The sequence below is a fragment of the Micropterus salmoides genome, unplaced genomic scaffold, assembly GCF_014851395.1.
Source record: "Micropterus salmoides isolate LMB-PRFRI ecotype aquatic unplaced genomic scaffold, ASM1485139v1 Ms_hic_scaffold_21, whole genome shotgun sequence".
Classification (NCBI taxonomy): domain Eukaryota; kingdom Metazoa; phylum Chordata; class Actinopteri; order Centrarchiformes; family Centrarchidae; genus Micropterus; species Micropterus salmoides.
In genome coordinates this window covers 22,341,120-22,355,269 of record NW_024041262.1, presented here as the reverse complement: position 1 = coordinate 22,355,269, position 14,150 = coordinate 22,341,120, and the positions used below count along the sequence as shown (strand labels likewise).

Here is a 14,150-nt window from a genome sequence, read left to right as displayed (position 1 = left end):
CATGTAACATCGCATGCAAGTAGAACACAGTTGACCCCTTGGGCCTCGGGCCACTGTGGGCCAAAATTAGTAGTATCTTGGGACCTAGAACATGACACTGTTGCTCTTTGATTTTGGGACCAAAGTATCAGCCCTTTCAGTCATTTTTTGTTGCCTCCAGCAAGGTCTCCTCTCACCTTGGGTACATAAATAGTCAAGGGCCTCCTTTTGTACTTGGGTATCAAGGGCTAACCAGAGAGGCATCTGAGCCAGTGGATGTTTTATTTAAACAGATATGACCAACTCAAGTGAATTTAAATAATATCTGAAGAACCATGATACATACACCTAGTTTATCTCATGTGTCTTTCTCACTATTTTATATCTGTTTTTTATATGTGTAAGAGCTAAGACATTTTTACCCAGGCATGTGGCTCTAGGGATGGTTATGTCAGTCTGTTAGTCGGTGAGTTTGTCAAGCCACAACTTTGCCCCAGACTAAAATATTTCAACATTTTGGATTATCTGCCGTGAAATTTGCATAAATATCCATGATCTCCATGGGATGAATCCTCCTGACTTTGGTGATCTTCTGACCTTTCCTCTATAACCACCTCAATTTTAATTTATCCAATGCTTTGGTTTATGACCAAATACATGCAAAACTAATGGCATTTCCATCAGCTGTGCCCAGCTGTGCTTTGTGTTTAGTGCCAATTAGCAAGTGTAAGCGTGCTAACAGCAGAAACTAAGATGGTGAACCTGGTAAACATCAGCCTGTTTGCATTGTCATTGTGGTTGTGTGAACATGTTAATTAACAATGGCAGAATAAAATAGATATTATTTTTCTTAAAATATATCTGTAAGAGCTTTTGTTTTAATATACTTTATCTAAAGAGTGTACAAGTCATATTTCCTTGTGCTTGTGTTACAAAGAATACTGTAAGAAATAAAAAAGAATACTGTAAGAAAAAAATCACATACACAAATATTTAGAAACTCTACACTAAAGTATTGCTAAAATATTATATATCATATATAATGAAAATATTACAGTACAATCATTATTTCCTTAACGTTTTAATTTTTCTGTTATCAAATCTCATCTGTCAATCATGCCAGTTTCCTCGGGTCCCTCCCCCGCTGTGACGTAGAAAGGGGGCGTAATCCATCATCGTTCAACGCATTAAACGGTGATAGGTTAGTTTTGGGCATGTGACACACAGCATCCAATCACAGCAGAATGCGAAGAATGAAAAAACTCACCCAAAACATGGGGCCGTGAACACGAATAGCGATGACGTTAACACCACGAACTGTGCTGTGTTGTCACCAGCTGTTGTCTGGAAGACGCAGAAAAAGTAGATGTGTCTCGACTGATTGTTCGCCCACGAGCACACCGTAGCACCACGTTTGGAGCTGAAAGATGGTACCGGATGACTGATCGATAGCCTCGCCGGGTCTCTCAGTGATAGTATTAATTACATATCTGAAGGCATCGATAAGACAAAAACTGTGATAACGGACTAATACACGTCGGAGTTGAAGCCATTTTTCTCTGCAGTGAGTGTAATGATTTATTTACTCAGTTATAATTGGTACACTTTTAACTCAAGTAGTGCTAGTTATCTAGTCCACACTTGTAGATCTTTGAAGCTGCGTTATGGATACTTATGTAGCCAGTTACATTTTAGGCTCTGGCAACTTACAAAACAGCATGCTGGAATGACCAAGCGCTTGTTACAGTATTTACTCTCAGTGTCAATCAGTTACTGTTGACCGTGCAGATTCTCAGCAGCTTTTTTTTTTTCAAGGCAAAGGTTTCTTTTTAAAATGAGCAGACTAATACCATGACCACAGAAAATACTGGTGTCTGATTGGCTGGCAGGTGTCCCCTAAAATCATCATCATCGATTGTGTTTAATTGCAAAAATATCTGAGCAAATGATAGGTGCTTTGGGATTGAATTAAAAGCAGTAGGACTGGGCCACTAAATCAATATTACTATAGTATTGATAATTAACATTGATAAGATTTATACATTTAAATTGATACATCATGATGTGCAAAATCTATATATAGACTTGTTTCCATTTATCTTACAGCAGACAGATAGTCACGCCAGCTGGGTTCAAACTAAGAGCATTTAGTGTCTGTACAGTAGGTACAGTGCCTTTCGAGTGGCACCACCGCCATCATGAATGTGGGCACGGCGCACAGCGAGGTGAACCCCAACACCCGAGTGATGAACAGCAGAGGAATGTGGCTGTCTTACATCCTGGGCATCGGCCTCCTGCACGTCATCCTGCTCAGCATTCCCTTTGCCAGCGTACCCGTGGTCTGGACCCTCACCAACCTCATTCACAATCTGGTCAGTTGAGCAGAGTGCCCATAGGCAGCAGCACTGCCACAGTTAACAGTTAGTTGTAACAGTTGTTGAAGGAGTCAGGGTCAGTGTAGGACGCACACAGTGCTGCCTGGTAAAAGGCTTTGGGTGTAGTGAAGGAAAGTAACTTTACAAAGGAGGCAGAGACTAACACATCTCTGCACAAAGGTATTACAAGAAGACAGGAAATTTGCAGCTTCACTGCTCTTAGTCATGTTTGGTGCCAGTAATGTTTCGAACAGCATTTAATTTTTTGAGCTGAGGCGTTCCTCAGTCTTTCATCATAGACTCTGATTACCTGCGACTGGATGGCTGGCCTTCTGTTTCTGAGAAGAGTACAATAGTGACTACAATTTAATCTTGTGACAGGAATAAAGAGTTGGGGATTTGGGGGTATGGGTAATCATGCATAGCCAGACCTATTTTCAGACTTGCTTGTATTTCTTTAAACCAGTGGTTGTCAAACTTTTTGTTACACCCTCTTTGAAGTTTACAAAAAGCCCACAACATCGGCAAAAGTGAATTTCATCGTGAGCAATGATTAAAACACAGGCGATTGATAAAAAATGAATAACCTTTCTTTGATGCCATCACATGAATCCCATTCATACAACTTTAGGTCTGCTCAACATCCACGCCCCCCACTAAAAATCACAATTGTCTTGGTCCTCGCTAAGGATACAGCGACGGTGCATTTGCAATATAGTGTCAAAAGAGAGCGGAAGGGGAGGGGAATTCTGACTGAAATAGTCGGCCAATGGCAGGCTTATATCGACAGCCTACTTCCTGTGAGCCAGATTAGGATATGGGTAGTTCATCATGCAGTTTAAAAATGTTCTTACCACATCCTGAGAGCACTTCCACTTGTTACTTGTGGGCTTCCTGCTAGGTTTTAGGGTCTATAAAGTAAATCAAGACTCCCTAGACAATTTTCCTGTAGACAGAATCTATCATCCCCCAGAACATAAATTCTGTGTTATTTCTATTTCTTCTTCTTTTTGTCTCTGACGACGTGTCTCTTGTCTGTTTTAGTGCATGTACCTCCTACTTCACACGGTCAAAGGGACGCCTTTTGAGACCCCGGACCAGGGCAAGGCTCGCTTACTTACACACTGGGAGCAGATGGACTACGGTGTGCAGTTCACTGCTTCACGCAAGTTCCTCACCATCACACCTATTGTCCTGTAAGTGTCCCCCCCCCCCTCAAACTTATGCTTGGCTTTCAGTTGTGTAGCAGGTGGAGGGAATAGCTGATTATAAAGAATGGATCTAAAATTGATTACACGCTGAGAAATGAGTAGAGCAGGACTGTACCGAGTACTGTATAGAGTACGAAAGCTTGAAATTGGGAATGTTTAAACAGAGTAAGTCTTAGTGCTCCGACATGGACATGATCTCTCACCAGCTTCCCACCCACCAGCACTAATTGTATTTGTGGGAGACCATGGAAGTGGATGAGTGCTTTCCCCTGTGCCAATCAGTGTGCCACATCTACTTTAGTTCAGACTGAACTTGTGCAAAGTTGTACCGGTGCTGAATTTACTATGTACCTGTTATGGTACATCTGCAAAAAATGTGCTTTTCATTACAAAATGTATCTTGTATTTCTATTTTTGAGTTTGCTCTCACAAAGAGTGTTGATTGATTAGCGTCCCTGCTACTCCCTTATTAGCCAAGCTGACAAATTGTTAAGGGGCTTAGTATTTGCAGCAGTACACACCTTTTCTGTCCTTATTAACCAGCATAGTTCACTTTACAGGAGACACTCTGGTTCCCTGGGGTTGATTTGCCAGCTCAGCCCTGAACATTGTAGTGATAGCACTTTTGCAGGTGTACTTTTTTACACTAGTTTCAAAGGCCTCTTAGTCATTTTGTTTTGCAACCAGTGCAAGCAGGAAGAGACAAGTGGTCAGTCTTTTGGCTCCAGGTGGTAAAGCTACACATCTGCAAGAGTCTTTCGAGAACCTTTAGTACATGTCCTTACTTGTTCAGCAAAGAACAGGATGTGTAATTCCTCACTGTAAGCTCACAAATATCCCTTACTAGTGTGTACAGTTACATATGAGTTTTTCCTCCTTCGTTTAAAAAGAAATCTGTCTTCACGAAAACGCAAAAACACTTTATCATGCGCTGTCAAGAGCTATAAAGCCAGGTTGGCCAATCAGAGCCTATTAAAATGGTAAACAAAGCAGGCAGTGGCGCACAATCTAATCAAACACAGCAGATAACAGCGCGCACTCTGACGTTGCAAAACAAAAACTGTCTACACAACAACACTGCAACCAGAGTTTCTTAAAATCTTCACCCTGGCAGGAGTTTTCAAGGTTTCAGTGACCTGATACTGCGTTTCTATGTGTAGAAACGGCCAAACCGCGTAGAAAATACCCGTGTTCGTGTAGACAGGGTCTAAAAATGCTGCTTATATAAAGCGTAGTTTCTTGTTGACTCTGGTGTCTCACCAGGAGTTACACATCTGTGCATCCTCTGCAAGCAACAGAGCCAGAGTTCATGGAGAAAGTGCTGGGAACCCTCTTTAGATGCATTTCTGAAAGTATGTTGCTAGGCCACGCTTCCTGTCTGTTAATTGAGTTGTTCATTATTTAATTTGCAGCATCAGATGTGCATATTTTAGTTCAATTCATAATCACTGATGTTTGCAATCCAGTTGTTCAGCGTGTTGAAACAGTCTCACAGATTCAAGTGTTGGCACTGTCCGCTAGTTAGGAAACTTGCTGTGAAGAAAAATGAGTGAAAGGTTATTGCATATTTGAAGTGATGTTTCAACAGTTTAAATTTTAAATCCAAAATTGTGTTTACCAGGCTTGTTAACAGAATTGCATGTCTATGACACTCTGGCTACTGTTGTAGACATTAGAGAAATGCAGAATAACTTTTATCTAGAGTTAATTTGCTACTCATTTCTACCCCTGTAATCTTATTCTTCTCTTATTTGTCTCTGAATCAGGTATATACTAACCAGCTTCTACACCAAATACGATCGGGTTCATTTTGTGGTCAACACGGTTTCCTTGCTCACTGTACTCATCCCCAAGCTTCCCCAGCTGCACGGTGTGAGGATCTTTGGGATTAATAAGTACTGACAAGGCGGAAGAGGACACCTCCTTGCGAAAGTCCCCATGGACTGCTGAGAGCAAAAGAGTATCAGGCCTCTGATTTGGCTGCAGATCCGTTGCTCTCTCGCTCTCGACTCTGCTGAGCAGCACTCTAAATGAAGCCTGCTGGGGATACTGCCATGGTACCAAACCCCAGGAAAGAGACACAATACACTTTACAGAGAGCACAAAGGGAACGTGTACTTTAGTGACTGTTTGAGATTGTAAGGTTTTCCAGAGACACTTAAAAAGTGTTAAAGTAGTGTAAAAATGGAGTATTATGTCCGTTTATGTAAAAATGACCATTTGCTGATGTGATAGGTGTCGGGGAGAGGACAATGTAGTTGCACAAATATCATGTGCCATCTTCCATCCATTGGCACACAGAGGCAGTAATCAAAGTTATTTTGTATGTAATGATACACTGCTGTATTTATTCAGCTTCACTTCTGCAAGAAGCTTCCTCTTACTAGAGGTTTCTGGGCTGAGAGGAGAGCAACAATACTTTAATGAAATGGTAAGGGACCTGAGAACTGCTGCAGAGGCGAGACACGTGAAACCACAAGGTTTTATATTTAGCCCTCGTTCTATTGCTTAGAGCCAAGATTGGGAAGTTAAGCAACTCTTATTTTTATCGGACCAGTTCCATATTTGGGCTCCTCTTGTCCTGCCTTGTCTCACAGAAAGCCTCCTGTCTGCAAAATTGTCTGACCTGTGTGCCTGTGTGAAGGCATGTGTAAGAGCACTCTACTGATCCAACATAGCCCTGCGATATGAGTAGAGAGATGAAATATTTCTGTCCTTACTATATTCGTAGTTACACTACATACTGGGGACAGATGCTTGTCACAACTCTATAAAAGTTAGGACCCGTTGCATTAGTCGCAGTTTGGAATCAATGGAGGCAAATTACACACTTTACCATTACTACTTATTAGGTACGCCTGTGCAATCTAATGTAATCCAAAACAGTAGCCATGCAGTAAATTTCAAAATACTCGAAGGTGTTTCTAACGTTGTGTTCACCCCATTTACATAAATGAAAGGGGCTGAATATTTGAAACACATAAACAACAAAATAACAGAAACATTAACCCATGAAATGGAAAGAAAACAACAACAACAAAATATGAAAAAAAACAAAAAAAACAATTTAAAGCTGCATTAATTTATTTATTTTAACCATTTGGGAGCACCAAACAATCGTTAAACGTAACACTGATATTATGACCGTATTAAGATTTTATACAAATGTGTTAGCCAAAATTGCTTTTTTACATTTCCAGAAGACAATGAGCGACATTAGTATTAGTATTTTGTTTTAGGCCTGATGAATTTAAATCTAATATTGACTCTCCTTTGATGCTTTTTTGGTCTCTACCATTTTTTAATAAACATATCTGGCTCTTTAGCTGCTAAAGGCCTGACTTTTTTCACCAGCTAGCCACCTCTTTGTCTGCTGTTTGGTGCTGAGTGGGTTGTGTTTTCACATCGCATCCATTGGTCCATTCTTAATTTAAAAAGTATTGACTATACTGCAGCTTTAAGATGTATTCTTCTTCCCAAACAAGACAATTCTGGTTTATAACGTCTGGTGATTTATAGAGTTGCTGCATCCGCAAAATGAAGTCTGATCTAAATCCAGATTTTTAAAGAACATCAAGTGCTCCCTATTCACCCTGTCGAAATCTGTTTTAGGATCCAAGGAAATGTATACTGTAGCAGTTATACTGTAGTGCTAAAGAGAGATATTTAACAAAGCTGCTTTGTATTAGAGTAAGAATGTCTGAAAGGTGTCACAGTTCATTTCAAAATGTTACAGGATGTTTTTGTTTTAAAGTTTTACATATTGCTTGTCTAATGCACGTGTATGATCTGTTTTTCATCGCACTTGCCAGTGGAAGGTTGAAGTGTCCATGAGCCATTTCAGCATGGTACTTCTCATCTTAAATTAGTTTGTTAATGTGAAGTAATGAGTAGAAATATTAAACTTTAGGGTGTGAATCAATACCTTAACGGTGATTCAGTTTGATTCATCAACCTGGAGATGTTTGTTCTCGATTCAACTGTAGAAACCAGAATTTGAAGTAATGAGCAGTCAAAGCACTTAAGTCGTTAAATACACATGTGGGATCTCAATTCTCCTTCAACGTGAAAAATAGATAATTGCAGAGTACAAGATAATAGTGGAATAATGTTTTAACCGTGATGCAGCAATAAGAGGCAAAAAGTAATGTTTCTACTGTTTCAGTACATTTTATGATACCAAACACTTTTCAGAATGTTTCTATTAAACATTGTTGTCAAACTGGAAGACAGACTTTTATTAACAGATTTGAAGATTGAATATCTTCTCTCCTGAAATTTGATGAAAAAATTAAACTGTTTCCCATATTTAAAAAATATTTATATGTTTACAAATGTTAGCCCGCAAAGTATTGGCCACACCTTTCACTCTGAGCAGTAGTGATAGCAGTAGCAATAGTAGCATAAATATTAATAATAATATTACAAGTAGTGACAATACCAATTTCATCTTTTACAGTATGGTAGACGACGGACAGGTTTTCTATTATTTTATTACTGCCATTCATGTGGTTTTATATGAATTAGCTTAACCCAATACAATTATATTCAGTTGTTTCTTTTAGCGGATTGATGTGTTGAATTGGCATCATTTAGAATTAATGCAAACCAATGGAAAACGTGGAGCAAAGAACCAAAGAATTGTGGTTTTGTAATTACTAGTTGATCTGCTGCAGCTTTCATTTTTCTATCATTATGTTTCTGAGATATTGTCACCATAAAGGGCTTTCTTCATGGACATGCTATGATATTTAATAGCACACAGCGATAATGCATATTTCATTTTGTTTTCTACTGGACCATTTAGGACATCAGATTTTGAAAGAAGTTTGAATTGAATGTCGATGTAAATGTGAAACAGTGTGCTCATGGCTTCTGTTTGTTGACAAGTGTACTTGCTTTTTGAAGGAAGTGTCAATGTGATCTTCTGTAAGAGTGCTTGACCCAAAATACAGTATTTTTCAAGTATCATCTCAAAATTGTCAGTATTTTTTTCAGATTGGAAAAGATATGTTGGATTTATTAAGACAGTGTCATTGTAAAGAATGGTGCGCGCATTAAGTTTTTCTATTTTACATTGTAAAGGTGTTACGCCACGATGTGAGCCTGCTAAGGGCTTTGAAACCTGTTTGATCCTCCTACCTTTTTGTGGCTTTAATCATTAACACATCAGGAAGGTTGAGCATTAAATCAAAATGTAGATTTAAAGATCTGACTGCCTCCAGTCAGTGACATCTTTTGACTTGACATGTTTGTTTGTTAAGAGTTCAGTTCAAAACTTTAGATTAATTTTTTACATCTCAGAATAGTCAAGCTTCTTTTTAAGTCTCCGCACTGACACTTTCCCTAATAAAAGTAGGATCCTCTTTCAGAATGTCTAAGTTCACAATACTGGTGTGTGTCAGATACCTTTTGTGAGCAATGACCATTGAATTATCATTTATTTCTTAACTTGTTTTTTGCTAGCACCACTTGAAAACTGCTTTAGGGTTTTGTACAGGTACACGTGCAGAAGGCCTGCTGATGCCTTGCAATAGCAATATGTGTTTTGCTGCAGTACGGTTTTCCTAGAAACGACAGTTTAAACCTTCCTGCTTTGTACTCTCTGTCAATTCCAGCTGCGAGCAAACTGGTGCTTCAGATCAAAAATTTAATCCGTGGATTTTATGTCGACTTTGCAAGCTGATACAGATACTGTACAGTGCTGGCTCTGTTACACTACACCGGCGGCTTGTGAAACATTGATGAAAGTAAAGATGAGGTATTAGAGTGAATAAAAGGGTTGTTGGATTAATTACTGTGAAACAAAGATTTGGCACCTCGAAGTGAAAACCCAAATGTTTATGGAGAGAGTATATTGTGTACGATATTGACAATGAAGCATGAGCTGAAACAACCTTTCTAGTTTCATATTCAGTCCTGGAGTCAAGATTTTTGAAGGTCTCTCTAATTGACATGTTTTGCCTTTTTTATATTCGTGTTGACATGACTGCATATTGACATGATATCAAAAAGGCTGTGTGAAATGGAACTGATAAGTACCCCTTTGAATCTCCATGATGAGGTAAGAAATAGAGATTAATGCTTCTGGAAAGCAGCACTTTGTTCAAAAGGCCAACTTTTCAATAACGAAGAGAAACATCTGACAGAAAAGCATTTAAATATACTAGTTTGGAGTCATTACGAACAAAAATAAATGTGTTCACATTTTCAAAATGAAATCACAGTGCCTACACATATAAAGCGGTGGATGCTAAATGTGTTTTAACTTGGAAAAAAACTAATGAAGTTAATTTAATGTTTAATTTCCACCCTGATTGAAGTAACTACTTTTCTCAATTTTTAAAAATGTTTTAATGACCATTCAAAGAAGGACAGAGAGGCAGCTAGACATTTTGTTGTGTAATTATCTAGCAAAGTTTAATTAAATTTTGTAATTTAATAGATTTTAAGCCTGATCACCCTTCCCCTCAAGATGCTTGTGCTCCGATTTGCATTTTTTCATGTCCTTTTTATGTCATATGAACTATAAGAGAATGACTGGGGGCAATGTGGATGAGAATTTGTGAATGTGAAGTCATGGTCCAATTAATTGAATTACATCTTTTTCCATGTGGAGTACACAACAATGTGTGTGCGTGACCACAGTTGCACTCTAAAGATGAGTTTAGTGTTTGTATTATTCTTAATTAAAGTTAAATGTTAAGGATTTGGAGCAGGCGCATAGAATATGTACTCCTTAAAATTATTACCACAGCTACGTAGCCTACTATCTTTCTCCAGCAGAGGGCAGCAAATGGCTGTCATTGATTTTAATCTGAAGCGATGTCCAACCCCTATAAATAGGAATGCCTCAAGGGAGACGTTATTGGTCTTTTTCTCTTGTCTTTTTTGTCCAGAGGTTTTCTCTTCTCTGCTCTTTCACTCATTTATGCACATCCAGATTTACAGTCACATGGAAATACAATGATTTATTTTCTTTTTTAAAACCTTGTTATCAATGAAACAGGCTTAAATCTGTTTGACATATGTGACCCATTAAAATTCATATGAAAATATGCCTCTATGTCTAAAATGATTTTTATATTTTGTCACAGAAAGCGAGTGTTCTGTTCAATCATAACATAAAGATCATGTGTGTTTTAAGCAGGAAAATATACAATATGAAGGAGATCTGATGGAACTAACAGTGTGCAGTGGAATGACTGAAAACATATTTATATCTGCAACAGTGTAATGAGTAGCCTTAAAAAATATCTGTTGTTGCTCATTACACTGTTACTCTCTCCCACATGATTCCTAAATCCAATTTATTTACTACACAGTATGTCACGTACACCGATACAGCCTCACCATTCACCCCATCTTTGGTGTTGGTGATGCAGAAGCATGTCCTTTAGCTCCAGTCCATAAATTAAATCAGGATTAGACATACACAAAGAGGCTTATATTAATTCATCCAATAATAATCCACCGACCCTTTAATAATCTTGTCTTCTCACAAGATTTGAGGAGTCCAAAAAATTAATGTGTATCAGAACGTCACTCCACTACTCCCCTGCTTTTTAAAGGTATTTGTGTTACATTTTACTGTTGATAACAGTATATCAAAATAGTTCAAATAAGCTTCACCTCAAGTAACTGCTACTGCTGCTTACACATTACTGCCTGAGTAACAATAATAATATAGTACATACTAGTAAGGTACTTTATAGCAGCTTTCTAGTCTTCCAACCACACAAAGTACTTTTAACACTTACATCATTTTTGTTAAGTCAAATGACGGACTCTTACATACAAAGGAGTCTTTTTGCAGTGTGGTATTGAAACTTTTTTTTATAGTGGAGTACTTTCACATGGTCGTATTGTCTTGTTACTTCTTCCACTACTGGTCATACAGCTGTCTTTACATTTATGTGTGTTACAACTGTATGTTTTAATCAAAGCAGCCAGAGATTATGAGAAAAATCATGAATACCAACAAACCCTAATTCTGATTACGTTTAATTTTCTTTCATTGTGAGTCATACTGTGACTTCAACAACTTCAAGTTTGTGCTGACACTGAGCAGGACGCATGTCTGCTTTCTTCTTGCAGGAAAACAAAGTCACATGGCCGCTACACAACCAGCAACATCATTCAATATGGATGACAACCCCGCCATAAATGCCCCCCCCCCCCCGATCAAGCCCTTAGCAACCGAGAGAGTGCGAGGCGATGCCATCTACTCAATCGAGCATTTGAAATATGCATGCCCCATGTTGTGAGGCTCCCACTGTGTGTGCTCTGTTTTTCTGTGGATGCGACAATAACAGAGATGAGATAAGACACGACAAGGCATAGATTAGTTTTTCCCTGGTGTGCAATTGACACACTATGACCATGAGTGTTGTGTGTTTGTAGGTCTGAAGAAGGAAGTGTTACTGTACGGAAGCGGTTGACTATAAATAGAACCAAACAAGAAATTAATCAATTAATTATGAGCTCTAGATACCCCATGGGGTCTTTCAACTGACTGAGAAAGCCAAGGGCAGGAGACAGTGTCCCCTTGAAGCTGCTCAACTGTCACTGAAATGCACTGTGGGGCTGCACTGGTAGACTTTCTTAAGGTCAGTCTACAGTTTAATGGCTGTCCTGCCAAAGACACTAAAATCATTTGTGCTATAAAAAGCCTTGTACATGTAAAAAAGTAGAAATAAATTTGGTAAGAGGCAGAACAGCGCCGGATCTTGGGCATGTCTATTTTTTCTCAGCACTACCCCACAGATATATATGACACAAATAACATATTTTGCTTTATATAGTCAAACAAAATAATAATAAAAACTAATTTTATGTAAATTGCTGTAAATCACATTTAGTTTAATTGAAAGGGACCTGGACTGAGTCACACCATGTGTTAGACAATTAATACATTTGTGTAATAATCAGCCAGTGATTTACTAAATCAGGCTGAAATAATAGGACTTTGGAAATGTCTTAGCAGGTAAAGACTATTTGTAGAGCCATTCAACTATGCCTGTTTAAACCAGTAAGCTTTCCTTCCCACTGTATATGTGTAGCATATTACACACACTATATAACTGCCTTCTGGGCCTTCAGGGACTGTGGATGCCCTTTGTTGGATCAAGATGATCACACCACTGTAATAGACAAAATCATGTAGTTTTCTTTGTAACTTTAAATAATCATAACTAAATTGTCAACAAAGTTTGATATTGAAAAAAACATCCATTAGAGTTTAACAGTCAAAAACTCATCAGGACTGTTTGGGTGTGTTGTTAGATTTAATAAAAAGGCAAACAACCACACTTACTATCATAAGATTAAATGTTGCAGAAGGCTGATTGGTTCACTCACATATGTGACCCAAGGATATTACCACCCCTGAAAAGGTCCAGAAATGGAGAAATATCTTATATAAAATAACCAAAACTATTTAAACTTTGGCATAAAACTGTGAGACCATGTATTGTTAACCATTGCTCATAAAAAGATGCTGCAACATCTGTTGTCTCCATAGTCATCTCTAGTTGCCTCCAAATGATGTTTGTGTTACCTGACAGAAAACAGCAAGATCATAAATGGACATATATCTGATTGTTGGATTGTGTTCATTGTCTGTGGTAAATTGATGCTGGTTTGCAAGGCAGTTCTGAATTACTGGAGTACTACCCCTTTATGAAAATAGAACAAACTATTGAAAATGTGTAAAGATGCGATAACAGTGTTGGATGCAGAGCTTTGAAGAGTCTCACAGAGCCCAAGCTGTTTGTTGGAGAGTGAAAGCCACTTTAGTGCTTTTACAGATGAGACAGTCTGCAGTGACACCGTCAAATGATGAATAGCTTTTAAGAATGAGCTGTCTGCCCATGGTGGAGCTATAAGCCAACTCATAACGACTTACCCAGATCTATGATAGTGACTATGAATATTCATAAACTGTTCTTGTTTTACATGATTTACATACTCATTCCACCCAATAATAAGATTTATGAATGCTCTGTGACATCCAGAGTTTAAAACCAGCGGCGTAAAATTTGCCGGTCACCATGGTAGTGCCGCATAAATTGAGAAAACGTTCCAGAAATGCAGTCATAAATAAAACACATCACGACTTAAGAGACAGGCCTAATTAGCTTTCACTTCGCTGCAATTTAGCACTGCACTGCTGGGTATTAAGCCATGACTACATCTGAATTCACTCTTAATTAATTACCTAGGGCTTACTGAGCATTTTGCGCTGGCTTTGTGTTATTTTTTGTTTTATTTTCCCTCTGCAAGGACAGGGAGTTCTTTTGTTTTCCACCAGACTTGTCTGTGGGTGTGTGGGTGGTGTTAGCGTCTGTGGTGTTTTATTATCTCACTTTGTACGAGTGCAGGTGGGAAAGGAAGGGAGGAGAAGATGGTGATAAAAAGAGAGGGAAAGGGCGTGTGTGAATCAGTGCTGTAGACGCTTAAATCGAGTCTGATCAGGTTTGAAATCAAGTCAAGTAAGAGTCCAGATAGGAGTCAAATCAAGACCAACTTAAACAGTGCCAAACAGCACTGTTCGCCGAGTAAACTGAAATATAACTTCAATCCT

General features: G+C 38.5%; 1 protein-coding gene across 5 annotated transcripts in view; it reads left to right on the top strand.

Annotated features, from left to right (window-relative positions):
- Positions 1-1,284: 1,284 nt before the first annotated feature.
- The window catches only part of ormdl3 (ORMDL sphingolipid biosynthesis regulator 3), a 16,046-nt gene continuing 3,180 nt past the window's right edge, over positions 1,285-14,150 (top strand). The window contains exons 1-4 of one of the 5 annotated variants that reach the window (XM_038735509.1): positions 1,287-1,543; positions 2,086-2,351; positions 3,399-3,550; positions 11,663-14,150. The exon at positions 11,663-14,150 is cut by the window's right edge and continues 2,681 nt beyond it. In XM_038735509.1, the coding sequence (XP_038591437.1) occupies positions 2,178-2,351; positions 3,399-3,550; positions 11,663-11,717 (381 nt within the window). In that variant the 5' untranslated portion in view covers positions 1,287-1,543; positions 2,086-2,177 and the 3' untranslated portion in view covers positions 11,718-14,150. Of the gene's footprint in view, positions 1,544-2,085; positions 2,352-3,398; positions 3,551-5,331; positions 8,537-11,662 lie in introns of those variants that run through there. The other 4 variants (XM_038735508.1, XM_038735506.1, XM_038735505.1 and 1 more) reach the window with 4 other exon arrangements.